This window comes from Mytilus edulis, chromosome 3 (genome assembly GCF_963676685.1).
Source record: "Mytilus edulis chromosome 3, xbMytEdul2.2, whole genome shotgun sequence".
Taxonomy (NCBI): Eukaryota; Metazoa; Mollusca; class Bivalvia; order Mytilida; family Mytilidae; genus Mytilus; species Mytilus edulis.
This window is the reverse complement of record NC_092346.1, coordinates 18,238,899-18,261,693: the sequence shown is the minus strand read 5'-3', so window position 1 is coordinate 18,261,693 and position 22,795 is coordinate 18,238,899. Positions and strand designations below refer to the sequence as shown.

Here is a 22,795-nt window from a genome sequence, read left to right as displayed (position 1 = left end):
TCATAGAGTTAAAAAGATAATTACCAATGAGACATTAGCAATTACAATACTGAACATAAAATCAGTTATAGAAGCCAAGAAAAGCTTGACATTTTTTTTCTCTTCTACATTGAGTGTTGTAAAATTTCCAACAATTGCAAACAGGAAGTACAATGTAGCTGCACAGCTGACATTGGAATATCTCCAATAAGGTGATGAATAACAATTTTGTCCACGTTTCAAATATATCTTTTATTTAGCTGATAACATATTCTCTATAATCTACCCGTTTACACAACAAAATAAAACACAAAAATGGGTGAATTTTGTCATTGAAGGGCAATAACTTCTACAAAAAGTATATTTAAGCCATGTTCTCATATGTATAATATTTCGACTTTTGAATTTTCCATTCTAGTGCCATCAAAAATAAAAAGATGCATAATAAATGTAATTTAAGGACAATCATTACAATAATGAGTCGTCTTGTTAATGCGGCCCTGTTAACTTATTAGTAGAACATGTGATTTTTACTTTTTAAAGCCCCTTCCTTTTTGGGCATGGGCTGTCCTTGAAAATATTGATGTGTTTACATTCATCCTGAGAGAGAGTAGACATATTCTACTGTACCATTGCAGCTCGAGGGGTGCTCCGAATAAGGAATGTACCAGTTCATATTTTTCACCTGCAGATGGAACCATTCATCTTTCCAACAGGATATATTAAGGTAATAGTCCTTTTTATACGACCGCAAATTTTTGTTGTGTCCTGTAATGCTATCATGTCGTTGTCATCTGCGTCGTCAAAAGACGCATTTAGTTTTCGGACAATAACTTTAGTTTTAGTGAATGGATCTCTGTAAGTTTTTACTTGAAGGTTCAATACCACTAAATAAAGGTTGGGATTGATTTTGGGGGTTGTGGTCCCAATAGTTTAGGAATTAAGGGCCAAAAAGGGGTCCAAAATAAGCATTATTGTAGTTTTCAAACAATAACTTGTGTTTATCTGTATGAATCTCTCTGAAATTGTACAAGTTTTTATACCATGAAGGGATGGTTAGTATTGACTTTGGGGGGTTATGGCTCAAAATATTTTGGAATAAGGGGCAAAAATAGTGGAATACTAGGTTTTTTCTGGTCAATGGGCAATTAAGACAATCTAAAAGCAGTGCATATAGTAGGGAGGTTATTCAGAAACATTTAACATACAATTTTAGGTATGTTCTGATTTACCTCCTTTACACTTCTTGTAAATTATGTATAACAAAATGTCAGGTTTTGAAGTAATTGCCAAAAAAAGGGAATGATAGTAGTTGTCAAGTTTTTTTCTCCAAATTTCTCAAGTTTGAAGAAGAAATTTTTAATTGCACAACATTGTGCAACAGATTTGTAAGATCTTGACATTTGTTTTGTGTCAGAAACCAATATTATGTCCAAAATTTGATCACAATCCAAATACAGAGCTGTAAAAATCTTGAATGTTGTGTCCATACTTGCCCAAACTGTTCAGGGTTCGACCTCTGCAGTTGTATAAAGCTGCGCCTTGCAGAGCACCTGGTTCATACTACTAATAAGGACCAATTACAAGTAATTTTTGAGTCAGTTATATATCCCAATGTGTCTTAAATTTTCTGTCAAATTTTCCCAGTTACTTTCAGTTTTTACACTAATAAACACCCACATGCATGAGGATAATTTAGTTTTAAGGTTCATTTGGACCCTTTGCCTAAAATGGCCGTATTTTCACCTCAAAATTTACTTTGAGTACAGACAAACCTGTACATCAGTGTACGCTTTAAGGCATAGCATGCCCTAGATAAATAAATTCAAATATTTTTTATGGTTTAGAAAAATAATAAACTGTTATCACAGAGATATGTCTCGCCTTGTTTGTAATTTTGATTATGCAAATGTTGAAATCAAATTACAAAATAGCAATACTTTAACATCTTACACAAGTTATGCAAATATTTAAAGTCAATGAACCATGACTGAGTAACATGGCTAAACAATCTCCATGTAAACGAGATTTTCCAATGCTTATAGGTTGCATTTCTGTAAATATTGACAATGCAATTTTCCATAGGAACTCCTTTTAGGGCTAAACCTGTACCACTTTTACTATGAAGTTTTATCCTAGAATTGAAACTTCATATGCACTACAATTTTTTTCAAAGACAAAGGTCAAAATATGGGGCTGTGCGGCATATTTTCAACATTTATATACCCTGAACTTCTCAGAGTTTAAACTAACACTAATTTTCTTAACTACCCCTACCTCGAATGAAGGATTACCATAGATTTCAAAATAAAAAATATGCACATGTTTATTTACTGGTAACATTCCCAAGTTATGTCTCTGCGAGATTGAACACAGACAGCATAACTGGGAACCAGTATGTAAACAAAATTAATTTTCTATGCATATTCAAGATCACCCCAAAAGAGGCGTGGTTTGAGAAACAGCTGTATTTACAAAGTGCAACCTATAAAACTGCATACCAAATAGGCAAATACCATTGACTTATTATAAGTCGTTCCCAAACCTAAATACAAAAATTAATTTGTAAGCTAAGTAAAAGTTTTAAAGTCACTGAAGCATGAAGAGGGGTAGGGCTATATTATCTCCATGGAAACAAATGTAAATAAATTTGCATACCAAATATCATTGATTTAACATTAGCAGTTCATCTTAAACTGATCTAATCACAAACTAATACATGTACATGTAAACTAAGATAAGTTTCAAAGTCATTAGACTGTGACTGAGGGGCAGGGTCATGTATTTTCCATGGAAATGAGATGTGCCAATGCTTATACAACTGAATACCAATTATCTTTGACCTACCACTAATGGTTCCCCTTGAACTGACCTAATCACAAACTAATTAATACATGATAACTTACAAAAAATTTCAAAGTCAATAAACCATGACTTAAGGGGCGGAGCCAAATTATCTCCATGGAAATAAGATATGTCAATGCTTATACAACTGCATACCAAATATCATTGACCTACCACTTGTGGTTCCCCATAAACTGACCTAATCACAAACTAATACATGTAAAATAAGCGGGCAGGGGCAAATAATCTCCATGGAAATTAGATGTACCAATGCTTATACAACTGCATACCAAATATGATTGACCTACCACTTGTGGTTCACCATAAACTAGACCTAATCACAAACTAATAATTGTTGACGCCATCGCTGTCGCCGACACCTGAAACAGCATACCTATGTCTCGCTTTTTGACTCCGTCAAGGCCAGACAAAAACTTAACAGGATTTTGCAGTGCACTTTTTTTTAATCCTCCCAGAAGGTGCCAAAATACACTAAGTTGGGAAAGAGGTTTGAGAACTTCCCAACAGGTAATGATTGAAGTGAGCTGTTTGATTGACACGGACAATAGATATCTAACAATAATTAGTAATTTAAACTGTGTACCTGAGTGGATCATATCAAGGGAATCTCAACTGTTTGTTAATTTTACCATCTTCTGCAGGGACGAAAAAAAAGTGCACTGAAAAATCTAGTTAAGTTATGAAATTTCTAAATCATACAATGCATTTGAATTCTTTTTATCTACTAAGGAAATGCTATGTCTTAAAACATTTCCAGATCACAGGTTTGTCTATACTCTGAGTAAATTTTAAGGTGAAAATGAAGCCTGATTAATAGCCGAAGGGTCCACATGAACCTTTAAACTTTGTCGTACAAATAAAATCAGTTTGTATGATGAGATAATGTACAAGGAATCCTTATATTTGGAACCTTTGTCAAAAACCAATGTTTTCTCTCCTGACTATATCTAGTAACAACATGTATTCCTTTTAATTAGTAATTGAACTTTAAACAAGGAAATTTGATTCTGGAATAATTACCTATTCTGTAACTGAAGAGAAATGTATGATGAAAACTAAACAAATTTATAGGGTAAGTTAGCCATGCTTGCATTATAGCTGAGGTTCAAGTTTCTTTTGCTTTTATTTCTGTGTAAACTAACTGACCCCCACCCTACCTCTCCCCTTTTTGACATGCATGCTAACACTTGTTAATTTGATTTATTTTATCATAAATTTTTTTATCAATTTTCCAGATTTCAAATTTATTCTAGGTTCATATAATTCTTTTAAATTTCTGAGAATGATAAAATTTCCTCATCTGTCTTGAGCAAATAGAGGAATTACATTGTCATGAAAGTTTCACATAGTTATGCTTAAACTAATTCAACTTTAATATGTTTTTTAAGATTTTAAATAAATAAAAAAAATGTGAAAGTTGTCTTTATTAAATGTGTCATCTAGACTTTTTTTACACACTTTGGAGATTTTTAAAAGATTTAAAAGAATTATTGTTCAGTGCATTTAAATTCAAACATATTTAGTTCTATCAAATTTCTATTTATACACATTTAACTGTTTCGACAAGTATTCAAATTTAAATCAATAATATACATATGAAGTGTCCCAGATATCGGACATTTTACTTCCCTGTGCAAATTCCATCCTATCAAAACATTCATGGTAAGAATTTTCAAATAATTCAATTGCTCATTTATTAAATTAATTAATCTTAAGAATTTATTAAACTCTTGAACATGGTTCATATATATAACAGCATAAAATAAGAAATCATTGATTGTTTTATACAGAAGCTTAAGGCAGAGCCATAATAAAAAACACACTGGTTGAAAAATAGAGGATCCATATAACAGTTCGTTCAACTATTCTGAACCAGTCCAAAATTTTTGGAGTACAAAGCAAGAAAAAAAATGTCTTTTTTCCTTCTATATATCTAGAGAAAAAAACTAAATGAGCCTGCATGATTGTCTGTGCATCTTCATTTAGGGACACTCACCAATATTATAGGCTACCTGTTTTGTTGATTTTTTTTCTCTCTGTTAAAGTTTAAATAGAAATGGGTAAATTAACTCATCATAGATATCATACCAGGATTAAATTTTGTATTTATGCCATACATGCGTTTCGTCTCATTAGTGACGCTTAAATCCCCAAAAAGATAAAAAGTTGAAAAATCATCATTTAAGGAAAATAAAACCTATTTTACTATCCATGTTCGTAAATCTTTTAAAGCTGATTATTATGCCTTACATACAATTAGAGGGGCATTATGTTCTCTGGTCTGTGCAACCGTTCGTTTGTCAATTAGTCCGTCTGTCCGTTTCTTCGTCCGTCCGTCCGTTTGTCCGTCCGTCTGTCCCGCTTCAGGTTTAAGATTTGGGTTACGGTAGTTTTTAATGAAGCTGAAGTCTAATTAGCTTAAAATTTAGTACACATGTTCTCTATGATCCGATCATTCTAATTTTTTCCCAATTTCGAGATTTGACCCAGTTTCACGCTCCACTGAAGAGGGTGCCAGTGGGACATCATTATACTATGGAAACATTCTTGTTTTCTCTGATTAAAGTTTCTCTAATATGTCTCCAAAACTAAAAAAAAATATAGTACAAATCCACATTTAGGGACAATAACTCATGTCAGAAGTTGACATACCATTTCAACCATGATGACTTTGTGTTGCAATCAATACGTTGTTTAATGTTTCTCAATCATTCGTTTATTGGGTGGACTGACAAATTCTGCCTTTTGACTTATTTCTCATCTACTGATCCCTTTTTACAGTTTCTCCAATATGTAGCTGTAGTATATATTTTGTAATGAGATATCAAGACAGTTATAATATATTCCATGGAAGTATAAATATGATACTCCCATAATGAAACTGATTACTTAATACAGTAATATTTTTAGGCAAATTATTTTTTATATAACTCATTCATTCCCAATATATTCATATTAAACAATTTTCCCTCATATATTTCAGATGTAAAAAGAAAACGTAATGGCCTCATCAGTCCAAAAACTTTGCACAATTTGCCATGCCGATGGAATCTCCACTTCAGCAGTCACATGGTGTACAGATTGTGAGTTTTTCTTTTGTGGAGATTGTGACAAAACTCACAGCAAGTCTCATCTGTCTAAACACCATAAAACCATGTCAGCTGAAGATTACCAAAAGTTACCTACATTCATGCAAGAAATAAGTAGTCAATGTAGAGACCACAAGAAGAAGTATGAACTGTATTGTTCTTTCCATGCCTGTCCATGCTGTGTCCAGTGTGTCACTGATAAACACACGAAATGTCAAGACATGAAACCCTTGTCTGATATCCTTCAGCAAGTAAAATCATCTGCCTCAGTGCAACTTTTTGAAAAAGATTTGAAGAATGTTAAGGAAAACTTAGATACAGCCATAAAGTATATGAAAACCAGGATCAGTACCATTAATACTCAGAGAACGAAAGCCGTTGAGGAAATCCAGTATATGAGGAAGTCAATTAATGATTACTTAAATAAATTAGAACAAGACATTCTTAATGATTTAGAGTCTAAACATGCAAAGCTTAAATTAAACATGACCAGTCTCGTGCAACAAATGGAACAGCGAATCAGTAAGATAGACCAAATGCAGAGCCAGTTTACCAAAATGACGCAATATGCCTCAGAGTTACAGATGTATATTGGTCTGAGAGAAATTGAGAAAACTACAGCACAAGAAGCAAAATATATAGAAGATTTAGAAAGTGGAGGCCACTTCATTGAAAAGAATTTAAAGCTTAAAATTTCAACTGCTCTTCAAGCAATTTTACAAGATGTCAAATCATTTGGATATATTGATATCAATACCACCACTTCTGCTCTAAAAATGAAGGCTGGCAGAAAAGACCAAGCTCAGCACTTGGTTCCAAATGTTCCTGGAATTGAACAAATAAAGCCATCCTTGTTGACAAAACTGACAATTCCAAAAAATATGAAATATGTCCAAATCACTGCCTGTCTTATATTACCTGATGGTAAATATATAATACTTGATCAGGAAAAAAACCAACTACTGCTGTTCAATAATGATGGCATCTTCATCAGAAAAGTTGTTACATTCACAGAATATCCATGGGATGCATGCTTTGTCAGAAATAAAACAGTGGCTGTTATACACAGAACCAAGCAGACAACTCTGGTGGATATAGAAAAAAATACAGTTATTCAAACAATTCAACTTTCTCATAATTGTATTGGAGTAGCAAGTGATGGTAAAACTTTGTTCATCAGTGGTAGTGACAGCAAGGGTACTACAGTGAATCTGAATGACATGTCTCATACAATCTTAAGAGGAATGGGAGCAGTGTTTCATATTTCAATATTGCAAGGAAATATATATGGCAACAATTTCTATGAAAGTAAAGTCTGCTGCTATAAAATTACTGGAGAATCTCTCTGGACATATCAGCATCAAGACATTGCCACACCACGAGGACTTGCATTAGACAAGAACGGTTGTGTTTATATAGCTTCTCGTGGAAACAACAGTATTGTGGTAGTATCACCAGATGGTAAAACCAGTAAGACAATACTATCAGAGGCTGATGGAATCAAACGTCCTTGGGCAATAGACATTAACAGAGAAACAGGGATAATGATAGTGTCAAGTATAATAAGTGATGACATCTATGAAACAGCTTTTGTATATAAAATATAAGATATTGTTTTGTTTCATTTTATGTTTTAATCTGTGCATAGTGATGATTGATATCAAGGGTATTCAATCTTTTATTTAATCAATTTGAGGCTGCTGTGGCAGAGTGGTCTAAGTAGTAAGACTACTGTAACACTAGCCTGTCAACTCTGAGGACAGAAGTACCAATCACATATATGGCAGGTGCACTCAACTACAATCTTAAATGACTAATATTGTCAGTTTTCCAAAGAAGGTCAATGGTGCTGAAAACTGACTGCAGTGAAATACCACAATAATGATGAAAGTGGTGTTAATCACCAATTAATCAATCTATTACAGTTTTAAAGATAATAGCAACAAAACATTTTTGCAAAAATTAGCAGAACCAAAATAAACTTACACTTAATATGTAACTCATCACTGTTAGCTCACATACCAAATATCAGACCAATCAGGAGGTGTTTAGAAAAACAAGAGTGCACACGCTGAAATGTCTCGCCTTCTTTACTAATCATTGGTATGATGCTTTGATTGTCCTAAATATAAAGCTTTATTACAACTGTCACATAAACTTAACATTAACCAAGAAATCTAAACATTGACCAATGAACCATGAAAATGAGGTCAAGGTCAGACGAACCATGCCAGGCAGGCATGTACAGCTAACAATTCTTCCATACAACAAATATTGTTGACTTATTGCTTATAGTTAAAGAAAAACAGACCAAAACACAAAAAATTAACACTAAACAATGAACCTTGAAAATGAGGTCAAGGTCAAATAAATCCTGTGTGACTGACATATAGATCATAAAATATTTCCATACACCAAAGACCAATTGCATATAGTATTAGAAAAATAAAATAAAATTAAAAACAGAACTTTGACCACTGAACCATGAAAATGAGGTCAAGGTCAGATGACACCTGCCAGCTAGACATGTACACCTTACAATCATTTGATACACCAAACATAGAAGACCTATTGCATACAGTATTAGAAAAACAGACGAAAACACAAAAACTTCACTATAACCACTGAGCTATGAAAATGAGGTCAATGTCAGATGACACCTGCCAGTTGGACATGTACACCTTACAGTCCTTCCATACACCCAATATACTAGACCTATTGCTTATATTATAGTATCTGAGATATGGACTTGACCACCAAAACTTAACCTTGTTCACTGATCAATGAAATGAGGTCAAGGTCAAACAAAAACTGTCTGACAGGCAAGAGGAACTTGCATGGTACACACATGTACAAATATAGTTATCCTATTACTCATAATAAGAGAGAAATTAACATTTCAAAAAATCTAAACTTTTTTTTCAAGTAGTCACTGAACCATGAAAATGAGGTCAAGGACATTGGACATTTTACTGACGGAAACTTCGTAACATGAGGCATCCATAAACAAAGTATGAAGCATCCAGGTCTTCCACCTTCTAAAATATGAAGCTTTTAAGAAGTTAGCTAACGCTGCCGCCACTGCCGGGTCACTTCCCCTTAACGAGCTTTCTGAGACAAAAGTCACAGGCTCGACAAAAATTGTGTATAATGGTTTGATGTAGAATGACAAAATGACAAAATGACAGAATGATGGACAAGGGTAAACTATATGGCCCCAACAACTTTGTAGCTGGGCCATAAAACTCAAGCGTAAAATTTTTACTGCATTATGGTACTAAAAATTATGTCCTGCAAACTGCATAAAATTATCAAACCACTAATACAAGAATTAGCATTGTGTGGAAACATAACTAAATACAAGAATAATAGTAGTTTCAAAATACAAACCTTTCTCATCAACAGAATTCTTCAAAAATTTCTACAAAAAAAAATATTAAAAAATGAGACATGATATTACACAGATGGTCTAGTTTTGACACATGCATATGATTCTGAATCTAAGATAAAAATTCAATTCAATTCAAAATAGATTTTTTTTTTCAGCAACAGTTCTAATTTGTCCCTTGTTAAAAATCTATTTTTGTCAACATTTTCACTGCATACTGAAAATTGATATATTTTAGGATACTAGTGTGGATTCATTATTATTTATTTTAATGGATTTTAAAGGTAAAAATGAAACACAAATTAAATCTTTAACGAATTAGGACTGCTATCTTTATGATCTTGTTAATTTGCACATTTAAAACAAAGCACAACTTGTCAGTTTAGTGCAAAGCAGGATTCATATTAATAATATATTAACATGTTGTCTTATCAAGGGCAATTAATACAATAACTCCTGTAGGTACCTCTAATGAATAACTCCTGTAGGTTCCCCTAATGAATAACTCCTGTAGGTACCTGTAGGTGCCCCTAATGAATAACTCCTGTAGGTACCTGTAGGTACCCCTTCTGAATAAGTCTTGTAGGTACCTGTAGGTACCCAATATAAATTACTCCTGTAGGTACCTGTAGGTACCCGTTATGAATAACTCCTGTAGGTACCTGTAGGTACCCCTTATGAATAACTCCTGTAGGTACCTGTAGGTACCCCTTCTGAATAAGTCTTGTAGGTACCTGTAAGTACCCCATATAAATTACTCCTGTAGGTACCTGTAGGTACCCGTTATGAATAACTCCTGTAGGTACCTGTAGGTACCCCTTATGAATAACTCCTGTAGGTACCTGTAGGTACCCCTTCTGAATAAGTCTTGTAGGTACCTGTAGGTACCCCATATAAATAACTCCTGTAGGTACCTGTAGGTACCCCTCATGAATAACTCCTGTAGGTACCTGTAGGTACCCCTTCTGAATAAGTCTTGTAGGTACCTGTAGGTACCCCATATAAATTACTCCTGTAGGTACCTGTAGGTACCCCATATAAATTACTCCTGTAGGTACCTGTAGGTACCCCTCATGAATAACTCCTGTAGGTACCTGTAGGTACCCCTTCTGAATAAGTCTTGTAGGTACCTGTAGGTACCCCATATAAATAACTCCTTTAGGTACCTGTAGGTTCCCCTAATGAATAACTCCTGTAGGTACCTGTAGGTACCCCTAATGAATAACTCCAGTAGGTACCTGTAGGTACCCCTAGTGAATAACTCCTGTAGGTACCTCTAATGAATAACTCCTGTAGGTACCTGTAGGTTCCCCTTATGAATAACTCCTGTAGGTACCTGTAGGTACCCCTCATGAATAACTCCTGTAGGTACCTGTAGGTACCCCTTCTGAATAAGTCTTGTAGGTACCTGTAGGTACCCCATATAAATAACTCCTTTAGGTACCTGTAGGTTCCCCTAATGAATAACTCCTGTAGGTACCTGTAGGTACCCCTAATGAATAACTCCAGTAGGTACCTGTAGGTACCCCTAGTGAATAACTCCTGTAGGTACCTCTAATGAATAACTCCTGTAGGTACCCCTTATGAATAACTCCTGTAGGTACCTGTAGGAACCCCTAGTGAATAACTCCTGTAGGTACCTGTAGGTACCCCTAATGAATAACTCCTGTAGGTACCTGTAGGTTCCCCTAGTGAATAACTCCTGTAGGTACCTGTAGGTTCCCCTAATGAATAACTCCTGTAGGTACCTGTAGGTTCCCCTAATGAATAAATCCTGTAGGTACCTGTAGGTTCCCCTAATGAATAACTCCTGTAGGTACCTGTAGGTACCCCATATAAATAACTCCTTTAGGTACCTGTAGGTTCCCCTAATGAATAACTCCTGTAGGTACCTGTAGGTACCCCTAATGAATAACTCCTGTAGGTACCTGTAGGTACCCCTAGTGAATAACTCCTGTAGGTACCTCTAATGAATAACTCCTGTAGGTACCTGTAGGTACCCCTAATGAATAACTCCTGTAGGTACCTGTAGGTACCCCTTATGAATAACTCCTGTAGGTACCTGTAGGTTCCCCTAGTGAATAACTCCTGTAGGTACCTGTAGGTTCCCCTAATGAATAACTCCTGTAGGTACTTGTAGGTACCCCTAATGAATAACTCCTGTAGGTACCTGTAGATTCCCCTAATGAATAACTCCTGTAGGTACCTGTAGGTTCCCCTAGTGAATAACTCCTGTAGGTACCTGTAGGTTCCCCTAATGAATAACTCCTGTAGGTACCTGTAGGTTCCCCTAATGAATAACTCCTGTAGGTACCTGTAGGTATCCCTAATGAATAACTCCTGTAGGTACCTGTAGGTACCCCTTATGAATAACTCCTGTAGGTACCTGTAGGTACCCCTAATGAATAACTCCTGTAGGTACCTGTAGGTTCCCCTAATGAATAACTCCTGTAGGTACCTGTAGGAACCCCTAGTGAATAACTCCTGTAGGTACCTGTAGGTATCCCTAATGAATAACTCCTGTAGGTACCCCTTATGAATAACTCCTGTAGGTACCTGTAGGTACCCCTAATGAATAACTCCTGTAGGTACCTGTAGGTTCCCCTAGTGAATAACTCCTGTAGGTACCTGTAGGTACCCCTAGTGAATAACTCCTGTAGGTACCTGTAGGTACCCCTAATGAATAACTCCTGTAGGTACCTGTAGGTACCCCTAATGAATAACTCCTGTAGGTACCTGTAGGTATCCCTAATGAATAACTCCTGTAGGTACCTGTAAGTTCCCCTAATGAATAACTCCTGTAGGTACCTGTAGGTTCCCCTAATGAATAACTCCTGTAGGTACCTGTAGGTTCCCCTAATGAATAACTCCTGTAGGTACCTGTAGGTTCCCCTAATGAATAACTCCTGTAGGTACCTGTAGGTACCCCTAATGAATAACTCCTGTAGGTACCTGTAGGTACCCCATATAAATAACTCCTTTAGGTACCTGTAGGTTCCCCTAATGAATAACTCCTGTAGGTACCTGTAGGTACCCCTAATGAATAACTCCTGTAGGTACCTGTAGGAACCCCTAGTGAATAACTCCTGTAGGAACCTGTAGGTATCCCTAATGAATAACTCCTGTAGGTACCTGTAGGTACCCCTTATGAATAACTCCTGTAGGTACCTGTAGGTACCCCTAATGAATAACTCCTGTAGGTACCTGTAGGTACCCCTAATGAATAACTCCTGTAGGTACCTGTAGGTATCCCTAATGAATAACTCCTGTAGGTACCTGTAGGTTCCCCTAATGAATAACTCCTGTAGGTACCTGTAGGTATCCCTAATGAATAACTCCTGTAGGTACCTGTAGGTATCCCTAATGAATAACTCCTGTAGGTACCTGTAGGTTCCCCTAATGAATAACTCCTGTAGGTACCTGTAGGTATCCCTAATGAATAACTCCTGTAGGTACCTCTAATGAATAACTCCTGTAGGTACCTGTAGGTTCCCCTAGTGAATAACTCCTGTAGGTACCTGTATGTATCCCTAATGAATAACTCCTGTAGGTACCTGTAGGTTCCCCTAATGAATAACTCCTGTAGGTACCTGTAGGTTCCCCTAATGAATAACTCCTGTAGGTACCTGTAGGTACCCCTAATGAATAACTCCTGTAGGTACCTGTAGGTTCCCCTAATGAATAACTCCTGTAGGTACCTGTAGGTATCCCTAATGAATAACTCCTGTAGGTACCTGTAGGTTCCCCTAATGAATAACTCCTGTAGGTACCTGTAGGAACCCCTAGTGAATAACTCCTGTAGGTACCTGTAGGTATCCCTAATGAATAACTCCTGTAGGTACCTGTAGGTACCCCTTATGATTTACTCCTGTAGGTACCTGTAGGTTCCCCTAATGAATAACTCCTGTAGGTACCTGTAGGTACCCCTAATGAATAACTCCTGTAGGTACCTGTAGGTTCCCCTAATGAATAACCCCTGTAGGTACCTGTAGGTATCCCTTATGAATAACTCCTGTAGGTACCTGTAGGTTCCCCTAATGAATAACTCCTGTAGGTACCTGTAGGAACCCCTAGTGAATAACTCCTGTAGGTACCTGTAGGTATCCCTAATGAATAACTCCTGTAGGTACCTGTAGGTACCCCTTATGATTTACTCCTGTAGGTACCTGTAGGTTCCCCTAATGAATAACTCCTGTAGGTACCTGTAGGTACCCCTAATGAATAACTCCTGTAGGTACCTGTAGGTTCCCCTAATGAATAACTCCTGTAGGTACCTGTAGGTATCCCTAATGAATAACTCCTGTAGGTACCTGTAGGTTCCCCTAATGAATAACTCCTGTAGGTACCTGTAGGAACCCCTAGTGAATAACTCCTGTAGGTACCTGTAGGTATGCCTAATGAATAACTCCTGTAGGTACCTGTAGGTACCCCTTATGATTTACTCCTGTAGGTACCTGTAGGTACCCCATATAAATTACTCCTGTAGGTACCTGTAGATACCTCTAATGAATTACTCCTATAGGCATGTTCTTTAACATGATCTTTCCAGATATGCATGTAATATTTGCTACTAAACATTAATCTTGAACACCAATCCATCTATCTATCAATATATGGTGAAACAATATAAATTGATAGTTAGTCTTACTTGTAATTCTTTCTTCTGTTTTTTATACTGTTCATACACAAGTTGTTTATCAGTGGAGCCAAACAATTTCCTCTTAACATCGTCTGCTCTTCCACTTAGGTCTAAATTGTAATGAATCCCCATGTCAGCAGGAGAATCATCTATAGGGGAGGTCACTGGAGTTATCAACTTCTGATGCCAGGATTTCTAAATAATTAAATAATTAGACATTTAAATAAAATAAACCTTTTCCAATTTGTAAATATAAATGCTTTTGGAATTGCAAATAAAACTTTTTTTTTTTTCAATTCACGCAATCTTGTTAAAATCGGATCTTTTAATAAGCTAATATAAATTTGCCAAAAAAAGGCTTGTATAGTTCATGGTTTTATTTTCCAAAGTTGAACCTGCTAGAAAGGGGTGCAGCTGCATCATGCAGACTATATACTATGATAAGCAAGAATTATGAGAGAAAAGAAGAATTAGCGAGGTTTCACTGACTCAAAATTTAAATGCTTTAGACAAATTTCTCTTTTCTTTTCACTGCATTGTTTAAAATAAATTAGAATTTGCTTGTATTTAACTGAACAAAAAAAGTGTAAAAGTAAACAAGGAATCAGCTGACAATGTATGAACTACAAAACATAATCGGTTATACGCATGTGTGTTGTTTAGCTTTATATTTTTCAAACATTAATGTGATAGACACGTAAAATTTTATCTTATTCAAGGATGGAACTGTTTTACTTTCAAAGTGGTATTCTAGTGATATCAATTAAGCACAGATTTTCTGTACACTCTCAGTGTATTAAATTTCATTTACACATGCTATTCAAACTTCTAGTTTGAACTAACAAAAGTTTCTAAATTTTTTGTTTGTTGTGATTTTGACTTATTCTAACACTGTGGAAGAGTTCTAGAATCATTTACAAGCATATTCAACTTCTATTTAATGATTGAAAACAGGTTTTTCCATAAAGTTAACATACCACAAATGACCATACACAATTCAAAATAACTTGAGTTTCTTCAGACATTTTCTTACAGTTACAAAACGTTCTTTTACTGAAATTTCATGACAAAAAGGGGATGTGGACTATGTACAAAATTCAAACTATACAAGCATGATTATAGTATATGCCACGTCACAGTGTATAAGTTCTGCATGAGAGGGTATATTCAGATGACCATTTAGCATTCAAGTTTATCACTACAAAAGTTTTGGTTAGTTTGATCTTTTAAACACATAATATAATCAAAGTGCTTGGAAGCACTTATCGGTAAAGATTGCTTCAATTTTTCTTGACATGTGTAAGATAATGTTGTGCCTTGAATATCTGAGCATATATTACATAGATAAATTTCTGGAAATGTTCATAGATCATGTATATAGGATGCATAGAATGTTATGAACAAAAGATTTAGATATCAAGTCAGTCCCATAAGGTTTTGATTGCATTTTATGCAATATTTACCTAAAAAAAGAAGATGTGCCAATAAGACAACTCTCCACAAGAGACCAAAATGTCACAGAAATTAAGTATAGTGAACTGAGATATATTTCTATATAAAGTCTGAGAATTAGATGTTCTTCTACCGTTTAATTTTCCGGAAATCATTCCAAATTTTATTCATCTAACTAATTAATTTATAATGACTGATAGTGATAAAGAGTTTTAAACCAAAAAGGATATAAAAAAATGGCCAAATCCATCTAAGGCCAACTTTGCCTGAGGGAGTTGAAACCTTAGTTTCTGGAGAATTTTCAAAATTTATAACAGGTCAATTTTAGAAATTTTGTAATAAATAATGTCCGTACTAAGTGTACTTACTGCTTCTCTCTTGTACTGGTATCTAGTATCAAGCCCTAAAACCCTCAACATTAACCAATGTAAACCAATCACCAAGAGGTAGTAACCAAAACACAGGTTCAACAAAAATATTTCTGAGGTAGGGAGAATCTGCACAGGGTTCTTCCTAAAACAGAATGTAAAGAAAGTCAATAAAACTACTACAATAGTACCATTTTGTTGGAGATTTTGAACCTTTCTGTGTGAGTCAAGGTCCTGTATTGAAGGTTTTACTTTGAACTATAATGCTTTTGACTTGGATGGAGAGTTGTCTCATTAGCACACATACCACATTTTCTTATATTTATCTACTAAATGAAAAGGAAATGGAGATTGCTTATCCTTTCTTATAAACATTAACTTTTAACAATGTGTGGTTCATTAACTGGTACCTTTTTAAACAGAAATGAAAACTGTTATGCTTTTCCTGTCTACTGGGCATTCATTTTTTTTTTGTGTGGTACCAATTTTTGTAGATTTTGTGATTATCGGAGAACACTAATTTAGTTGTTCAACAAAGCACAAATTTCCTAGAAGCTTCTTTGCTTCAAAACCACATAATATGGTATTTATGAAAGAACTTATTTTATATCAATCCCAAACATTGGTACATTTACTCACGAAAAAAATGAATCTACAGTAAGAGAAAACTTACGTGAGAGGATCAACTGGTATGCCTCGCTCATTGTAAATAACCTCATACTTCATAAGTGACGGCTCATGGTAAGTTGTCAGTACCCTGGTCTTGGTAAAAAGACACAGTCCAGACTCTCCAATTGATATTGGTGACCACAAAGACAGCACTGCTTTAACCAAACCTGTCATTATAAAGACAGCAAAGTTTTATGACAATAATTGATTGCTTGTCAGGTTTTGTTGTTGGAGGAAACCAGAGAACCCAAAGAAAATCACTTACATTTTGGTTGGAAAACTAACAATGAGGATTGGATTCTACTCTGTGTGGGAATCAAACTTTTTACCTCAGTGTTGACTTGCTGGTTGGTGTTATAGAAGTTAGACTACTTAGACCACTCGGACACCTTAGCCCCATGACAATAATGAAGAACTACTCACTCACAGTACAATTAAAGAATAGTTATTGCATATAGTTTCACTTGTGGGATTGTATACCTGTAGCTCCATTATATAACTGATGGCCGACCGTGCAAGGGCTGTATAGCCAGTCAAGGTCGTTAAAAACTTTCATTTGTTGTTGATATAACTGAATTATACAAATGTTTTGATACAAATCAATGCAATAAATTCTGAGTCTATTTCCAAGTAATTAGTGTTGTCAGCTTCCTGTTTCAATGAGGATAACAATGATAGTGTATAACAACCTTCACTGGCTATACAGGCCTTGCATTTCATTTACGTATTTTCTTATCTTAATTATTCTGGATGAATGTTGCATAAGCAAAACAAACAACCCATCAACCAATTAGATTTCTAATCATTTGACCAATCAAATTTGAACTTCAAATTACCTATGATGAACAGCAATATAATCAACACACATAACAGGAACAACGGGTCAAATGGTCCTGGAAAGATTCCAAGACTGGCCATAACTGTGTGTCTGTAGTAACCATGGATACCACACTGAAATATAAAAGTATTTAACATCTTATAAAAAAAAACAAGAATGTGTCCCTAGTACACAGATGCCCCATCCACACTAATTTTCTATATTCAGCAGACCTTGAAAAGGGGTAAACTATAATTTGGCTAAAATTGTGAAGATCATATCATAGGGAACATGTGTACTAAGTTTCAAGTTGAGTGGACTTCAACTTCATCAAAAACGACCAAAAACTTTAACCTGAAGCGAGACGGACAGATAGACGAACAAATGGAAACACAGACCAGAAAACATAATGCCCATAAATGGGGCATAAAACCAGAAATGTCTTATGCAAAACAATAGAGCAAAATTCCACATTTGACACACAAAAACAAAGTTATTTAATTGAAAGATATTTTTTTTTAAATGACTAGGTTTTTGTTTTTTAAAGTTATCTCCTCTATACTTATATTACACTTAAAGTAGGGATAACAAATTCCCTGGCAATGGTTTTATGGAGTTATCTCCCCTATACTTAAATTACACTCCCCCATACATTTATTTTGGAACAGCGTAACATTGGTGATGTTTTTACTCACATTACACTTTCTGTAAGGATAACAAATACATTGGCGATGTTTGTGTAGAGTTATCTCCCATTTGTCTACATCATTTTCACCAGCAACTTGCACTGTAAATAAATAGTTAATGTTTATTTGCATAATGTCTTAACCTTGCCTGATAAGGCCAACTAAAATTAATTAGTAGATTTTCATCCAAATTTTTGAAAATAATGGGGCGGGTGGGAGGATTTTATTTTTTAAATTTTATTTCATTTGAAACCCTTTTGTGACGAGTTCTTCATATATGCAAGTGTAATAATAAGCTTATATCATGTATACACAAGTATGAGGAATCTTACATAATATTTCAAATCCTTAAATAAATATATCTAATTGCGGCTTTAAAAACTTAACAACAAAAACGTGTGAGAAATACTCTCTTCAGTTAGACTACATGTACCTACACAAAATGTATTTTGGTTTCTAAACAATGGTTTGTATTACCATAAAATGAAGCAAATGCATTGGTATGCAACACAATTATTATGAGTACAGAATAAAATGAAAACTCAGAGAGTGTTGAAATAATAGGGTTGGTACTTTATATGCAAGATGAAAATATAATTATCATGTAAAACATGAACTTAATAATAAAAAAAAAACTTGTTGTTTAATGAGTCTTTTTGGGTGTATTGGGACATTTGCTGTTTGTCAACATAAAAAGACAGCCATGGGTAAAATCAAAGGGCCTGCATAAATAAAATGCGTATGTTAGTCGACTTTTTAAATTCAATAAACGGTCATACATCTGACAAGTTCGTGCTTGTGTTTCAATATCTATAATTCAGTCATGTTTTCTGTATCAATGGTTTCCACAAATCTTGTGCTTTGGGTATCATTTACAGTTTAAATTTCCTGAGACAAAGTCATTGCATAAATAAAAAAGTCCGCAGTTTTCTAATCACAGAAATTTGTGACATACCGCGATTTGCAGTCTTGGAAACAGCGTTTTTCTCGTAACACCAATATTTCATGTCATTCTCGTTTATATCAATCTTTACTCTCGGAAGATGATGTTGTCATCATAGAGCAGCGGAAAGGTCGACTTAATCATTTTGGTTAGATTTACTCGAGGTACAAAACCGAAATTTGAAACAGGAAGCATTGAATGAAATGAAATTTTAACGGTTACCGGTAACGGGAATGAACAAAATCCGGAAATCGTAAATTTTATAAAATAAAAAAATTCAGGGCGGGGCGATTTCAGAGGGGCGGGCGGGGATGAAAATCTATCAATTAATTTTAATTGGCCTAAGCAATTTATTTTTCCTATATTTTATACTTGAATCATTTTTATGAGAATAAAAATAAGTACATTTTGAACAAGTATTCCTTGTACTCTAAACTTCATTTTATAACTGTACCCATAAAATTAAGTACTTCATGATTAACAAAGAATCAACAATATCCACTTGTGCATTGTTGTGAGACGGTAACCTTACATGTACAAGAAAATACTCCATCAGTTATCCCAGTCTTGAAGGGCAGTTCTGCATGTTGGGTCTTGTGTGGTGGTAACTGTATTGATTTAGAGACTTCTCCCATAATAGTGACATTACAATTCTGTAGCTGTACAGAAACATCCTTCATTATATATCCCTGGTTATATAACATGATATATAATGTCTCTGTCTGACTGTTGTCTGTGTATTCTATCTCTCGTATTACCTGTGTGAACCTAGAAAATAGGAGATGTGATATATAGAAACATAGAAGCCAATAATCTAACAGTGTATATATATTGAGATGTCAATTTGTTTAGAAGACATGTTTTTTAACATAATAAAACTAATGATTGAGCAACAATCACAAGTGAGTGATTTCCTGTATTTATAACAATTAAGATGCAAAGTTGATGTGCAAGTGAAGGACATTGACAATTGTGATGAATGGAACTGTCTTCGTTTCCCAATAGGCATAATGTTTGCACTTTGATTTTATTGTGTTGAAAATTTTAACACTTTTGTTGAAGGCTTATAAATATTCACCAAAACCTAAAACGGTGAAAACCAATGCATGGTAATAATTCCGATTCTCAAATATTATGTGAACGAGTAGGACAATATTCAACTAACACAAGGTCAAAACCTTGACTTACTGTTTGAGTACTATAAGTAGGTCATCAGCAGGTATTGATATAGACAGTATAGACTGAACATTAGATATAGGTACAACCAAAGACCATTGATATCTATCGGACTTTATTATCTTCGGAACACCTCTGATCCTATCCTGTAAAAAGTACTCTCTGGGTGTCTTTTTCATCTTTCTTTCCTGGAAAATGTTATCAATATGAATAAGCATATTTTAAATGTAATGGTAAATCTGATATCATTCAACTGTTAATCTTTTAAATGTACAATTATAGGAACATTTGGATTAATACTTGCCATGATATATTGAAACTATTTCTCTGTAATCATGGCAACATGACTAATATGAATAATCAAGTGGCTCTGTTTAAAAGAGTCTTGCATGTTTAACTGGTTATTTGTGAGCCAAGGCTCCATGTTGAAGGCCGTACATTGACCTATAATGGCTTACTTTTATAAATTGTTACTTGGGTGTAGAGTTGTCTCATTGGCACTCACACCACATCTTCCTATATCTATATATGACCAAATTTTTCTTTTCGCTGAAAAACTACAGAATGAAATAATCTCATCAAAATCACAGAACAGGTATAAACTTAATACTGAACAAAAATTTAATATTTAAAGCTTTGATTGAACATACAGCATTGAAGAAAGAATGAATATATTTTGACTAATATAAGTTAAAAGTCAAGAACAATTTAATATGGAATAAATTCAATAAAACTAGAGGCTCTAAAGAGCCTGTGTCGCTCACCTTGGTCTATGTGAATATTAAAGGAAACAGATGGATTCATGACAAAATTGTGTTTTGGTGATGGTGATGTGTTTGTACATCTTACTTTACTCAACATTCTTGCTGCTTAAAATTATCTCTATCTATAATGAACTTGGCCCATAAATTTCAGTGGAAAATGTTAGTAAAAATTTACAAATTTTATGAAAATTGTTAAAAATTGACTATAAAGAACAATAACTCCTAAGGGGGTCAATTGACCATTTCGGTCATGTTGACTTATTTGTAAATCTTACTTTGATGAACATTATTGTTGTTTACAGTTTATCTCTATCAATAATAATATTCAAGATAATGACCTGTCACCAAAAACAGCAAAATTTCCTTAAAACTAACAATTCAGGGTCAGCAACCCAACAACGGGTTGTCCGATTCATCTAAAAATTTCACAGCAGATAAATGTTGACCTGATAAACAATTTTACCCCATGTCAGATTTGCTCTAAATGCTTTGGGTTTTGAGTTATAAGCCAAAAACTGCATTTTACCCCATGTTCTATTTTTAGCCATGGTGGCCATCTTGGTTGGATGGCCGGGTCACCAGACACATTTTTCAAACTACTAACCCAAAAGATGATTGTGGCCAAGTTTGGATTAATTTGGCCCAGTAGTTTCAGAGGAAAATTTGTAAAATATTACTAAGATTTACGAAAAATGGTTAAAAATTGACTATAAAGGGCAATAACTCCTAAAGGGGTCAACTGACCATTTCGGTCATGTTGACTTATTTGTAAATCTTACTTTGGTGAACATTATTGCTGTTTATAGTTTATCTTTATCTATAATAATATTCAAGATAATAACCAAAAAGAGCAAAATTTCCTTAAAATTACTAATTCAGGGCCAGCAACCCAACAACGGGTTTTCCGATTCATCTGAAAATTTTAGGGCAGATAGATCTTGAACTGATAAACAATTTTACCCCATGTCAGATTTGCACTAAATGCTTTGGGTTTTGAGTTATAAGCCAAAAACTGCATTTTACCCCATGTTCTATTTTTAGCCATGGCGGCCATCTTGGTTTGATGGCCGGGTCACCGGACACATTTTTCAAACTACTCACCCAAAATAATTGTGGCCAAGTTTGGATTAATTTGGCCCAGTTGTTTCAGAGGAGAAGATTTTTGTAAAATATTACTAAGATTTACGAAAAAATGGTTAAAAATTGACTAAAAAGGGCAATAACTCCTAAAGGGGTCAACTGACCATTTCAGTCATGTTGACTTATTTGTAAATCTTACTTTGCTGAACATTATTGCTGTTTACTGTTTATCTCTATCTATAATAATATTCAAGATAATAACCAAAAACAGCAAAATTTCCTTAAAATTACTAATTCAGGGTCAGCAACCCAACAACGGGTTATCCGATTCATCTGAAAATTTCAGGGCAGATAGATCTTCACCTGTTTAACAATTCTTCCCCATGTCAGATTTGCTCTAAATGCTTTGGTTTTTGAGTTATAAGCCAAAAACTGCATTTTACCCCATTGTTCTATTTTTAGCCATGGCGGCCATCTTGGATGGTTGGCCGGGTCAACGGACACATTTTTTAAACTAGATACCCCAATGATGATTGTGGCCAAGTTTGGTTTAATTTGGCCCAGTAGTTTCAGAGGAGAAGATTTCTGTAAAAGTGAGCTTAAAAAGGACAATATTGAAATGTTAGAAAATCACATAACCCTATTTCTGACATTTTTAAAAGTCTACTGATTAAATATCTTTCAAAATTTAATGATTTAAGAAAAAAATTATGTGTGATGTTTGAACATGTCACCCTCCATCACCCCAAAAGTTCTATTAGTTTAGATGATGGTATAAATCAAATCCAAATTAAAATTTAGATAAGAAATGACAAAATCAATGTGATAAGAAAATGATCACTTAAATGTCTTTATGGATAGATGGTCATTTCAAAAATCA

The 22,795-nt window shown here is 34.6% G+C and overlaps 2 protein-coding genes across 6 annotated transcripts in view; one reads left to right on the top strand and one right to left on the bottom strand.

The window, feature by feature from the left end:
* Positions 1-22,795, bottom strand: part of LOC139515949 (hapless 2-like) — a 91,246-nt gene that overhangs the window by 51,330 nt on the left and 17,121 nt on the right. For 4 of the 5 annotated variants that reach the window (XM_071305739.1, XM_071305738.1, XM_071305736.1 and 1 more), the window contains exons 9-16: positions 20,084-20,259; positions 19,428-19,663; positions 17,962-18,053; positions 17,286-17,400; positions 16,454-16,616; positions 15,781-15,925; positions 13,970-14,155; positions 9,324-9,354 (exon numbers count right to left, since the gene is read on the bottom strand). In XM_071305739.1, coding sequence (XP_071161840.1) covers positions 9,324-9,354; positions 13,970-14,155; positions 15,781-15,925; positions 16,454-16,616; positions 17,286-17,400; positions 17,962-18,053; positions 19,428-19,663; positions 20,084-20,259 — 1,144 coding nt within the window. The remainder of the gene's footprint in view (positions 1-9,323; positions 9,355-13,969; positions 14,156-15,780; positions 15,926-16,453; positions 16,617-17,285; positions 17,401-17,961; positions 18,054-19,427; positions 19,664-20,083; positions 20,260-22,795) is intronic. The other variant, XM_071305740.1, reaches the window with a different exon arrangement.
* On the top strand, positions 4,451-7,598 carry LOC139515956 (E3 ubiquitin-protein ligase TRIM71-like). Its single transcript, XM_071305746.1, has 2 exons — positions 4,451-4,506; positions 5,828-7,598. Exon 2 carries the CDS (start codon positions 5,846-5,848, stop codon positions 7,538-7,540), a length of 1,695 nt encoding a protein of 564 aa, XP_071161847.1. The 5' UTR covers positions 4,451-4,506; positions 5,828-5,845; the 3' UTR covers positions 7,541-7,598.

Coding starts and splice junctions, on each gene's coding strand:
- LOC139515956 (XM_071305746.1), top strand. CDS start 5,846: ATGGCCTCATCAGTCCAAAAACTTTGCACAATTTGCCATGCCGATGGA.